The sequence below is a fragment of the Sinocyclocheilus rhinocerous genome, unplaced genomic scaffold, assembly GCF_001515625.1.
Source record: "Sinocyclocheilus rhinocerous isolate Xijiao unplaced genomic scaffold, SAMN03320098_v1.1 scaffold463, whole genome shotgun sequence".
NCBI classification, from domain to species: Eukaryota; Metazoa; Chordata; class Actinopteri; order Cypriniformes; family Cyprinidae; genus Sinocyclocheilus; species Sinocyclocheilus rhinocerous.
This window is the reverse complement of record NW_015627535.1, coordinates 165,323-168,135: the sequence shown is the minus strand read 5'-3', so window position 1 is coordinate 168,135 and position 2,813 is coordinate 165,323. Positions and strand designations below refer to the sequence as shown.

At 39.3% G+C, this 2,813-nt stretch overlaps 1 protein-coding gene across 1 annotated transcript in view; it reads left to right on the top strand.

Moving 5' to 3' along the window:
* The window catches only part of LOC107728387 (netrin-1-like), a 68,910-nt gene that overhangs the window by 42,279 nt on the left and 23,818 nt on the right, over nucleotides 1–2,813 (top strand). The window contains exon 4 of the mRNA XM_016538534.1: nucleotides 2,246–2,395. Coding sequence (XP_016394020.1) covers nucleotides 2,246–2,395 — 150 coding nt within the window. The remainder of the gene's footprint in view (nucleotides 1–2,245; nucleotides 2,396–2,813) is intronic.

The following is a 2,813-nucleotide window of genomic DNA, read 5'->3' as shown; positions in this document are numbered from 1 at the left end:
TCAACTTTTTTTTTTTTTTTTGTCCCAAGAGCTTTGAGATCTTGCTACGGCTAGACCACTTCATATAATTTCCATATTAATCCCTGGCTACATAAAAAGGGGAAGAGTTGAGTTGAGACTTCAAACAAGCAGTTTTATGGTAAAAGTTTGGCAGCGCGAGCGCACAAAGAAATTCTCAAATTTTAACGTGTGATCGTCCCGACTAACAGCTTAGCCAGAGCACCTTTGAAGTACATGCCGTTCCGTCATTAATTGGAACATTATTCAGCGCTATACTTTGCCAAAAGTCTTTACGTTGGAAACTTGATCAAACTTGAGGTAGCGCTGCATAGCGCTGCACAGACAGCGCTATGTCGGATTGTGAGAAGTATTAACACACATAGACACACGCCAGGTACCTGTTGCTTCCACACAGCGGGTTTCCACCATATCCACATACACACTCATATGGAACTAGTCTGGACAGGATCCAGGCACATTGCGCAAGCACACACACACACACACACACACACACACACACACACAGGTGAGGGCAATAACTATTCTTAAAACCCTACTAACTAATTTCAAACAGAAGTTTCTAGTTTGTGATACGGCAAAAAGTCAAGTTCCAGACTTTATATAATTTCAAGGAGCATAACCTGGCGCTCCCCCGCCACGAAATCTTCATCGCCACGGCAAAATAAATTATATTTTACCCAAGATTGTAGTCTGTATTGAATGCGATGCAATAATGACAGACAACTGTGAAATTATGGAGAGAATCGTCTTTTTGTACAGTCATGGCCAAAAGTTTTGGCAGTGACATAAATTTTGTGTTTTGCAAAGTTTGCTGCTTCAGTATTTGTAGATTATTTTCCCACATGTTTCAATGGTATATTGAAAAACAATGATAAGCATATCATACGTTTTAAAGGCTTTTATTGGCAAAAAATATAATGAGTCAACATTTACTGTGTTGACCCTTGTTCTTCATAACCTCTGCAATTGGCTCTGGCATGCTGGATATTAGCTTCTGGGCCAAATCCTGACTGATGGCGATCCATTCTTGCCTTATTAGTTCTCGGAGTTGATCACAATTTGTGGGCTTCTGCTTGTCCACTCGCCTTTTGAGGACTGCCCACAGGTTCTCTATGGGATTCAGATCCGGGGAGTTGCCTGGCCACGGATCCAAAAATTAAATGTAATGATCTTCGAGCCACTTCTTTATCACTCTTGCTTTGTGCAGGAGGAGACGGTCCTGGCGCTTGCTGGACCCTCTGGGACATCCTGAAGACTTCTTCACTGCAGTCAAGCCTCTCTCCTTGAAGTTCTTGATGATCCGGTAAATGGTTCTTTCAGGTGCAATATTCTTCGTAGCAATTTCCTTGCATATGAGGCCATTTTGATGCAAAGCGAGGATGGCTGCACGTGTTTTTTTGGAGGTAACCATTGCTAACAAGAACACAATGATTGGAAACGCTTCTTCCCTCCTTTTGTAGCAATTAGTCTGCTCTTACAATCTAGTATGATAGTGATTTTACCAGACTAGTACTCATTCACACTTTCACATGTGCTGCTGATATGATCTACACAATAATCTAGAAACAATGTGAATGAACACCACAACAGCTTAAGCAGCAAACTTTGCAAAACTTTATGTCACTGCCAAAACTTTTGGCCACGACTGTAGAGTTGCCCTCCAAAATACAACATAAAAATGTGATGTAGTCCAATTCACGAAAAAATTACTCTCGCTGGTTCTTTTTAGTAAATCAAAACTTTCAGCGCAAACTGTGCAGCCTCAAACGCAAACGAATGACTCGTATTAGCCTATTATTTTTACTAAATCAACAACGAACATCAAAAACAGAGTAATTTGATTACAGGACGAATGATTCTTATGAGCCGGTTCTTTTTAGTGAATCCAAATATACAGCTCGCCTCAACCAGTGTAGCTTTATTCGCGACTGAGTGACTTTTATGAGCCGGTTCATAAATCAAAAACAAACAGCCTGAACGTTGTACTCTGATTTTCACATTTTAAACTCGAAAGCTGAGTGGAACTGATTTCACTGAACTGATTTCAACAGAGCATTAACTGAATCAACATCTACTTGTTGATGTTGAACTTGCAGTATTTACATGTATGTGGAGCCACACTACAGCATTTTTGCATCACAATGTGTGAAATCAGCCAAATATACATCTAGTCATTACAGTACTACAGCAGTAACTAACCACTGGTTTTGTGTTTTCTCTTCAGCTTGTGATTGTCATCCGGTTGGTGCAGCTGGTAAGACCTGTAACCAGACGACCGGACAGTGCCCATGCAAAGATGGTGTGACTGGCATCACCTGCAACCGCTGCGCTAAAGGATACCAGCAAAGCAGATCACCTATCGCCCCCTGTATCAGTAAGATTCATCTGGTTTCTTTTTCTCTTTCTCATTCTCTGTCTTCATAAAGGATTGTGTATTAATTCTTAGTGTTGAAAATTAGCTAATTAATTACACTTCTGTTTGGGCTCAGTTTTTTTTTTTCAGATATCAGTACTTTTAATACTTTCAGCAAGGATGCATTACATTAAACAAAAGTCACAATAAAGGCATTTATAATGTTACAAATTACACATATTTCAATGTTGTTCTTTTGAACATTCTATTCATTAAAGAATCCTGGAAAAAAAAAACATCATGATATCATGCTTTCCACAAAAAAATTAAGAATGATTACATATTAGAATGATTTCTGAAGGATCATGTGACACTGAAGACTGGAGTAATGATGCTGAAAATTCAGCGTTGCATCACAGGAATAAATTACACTTTAATA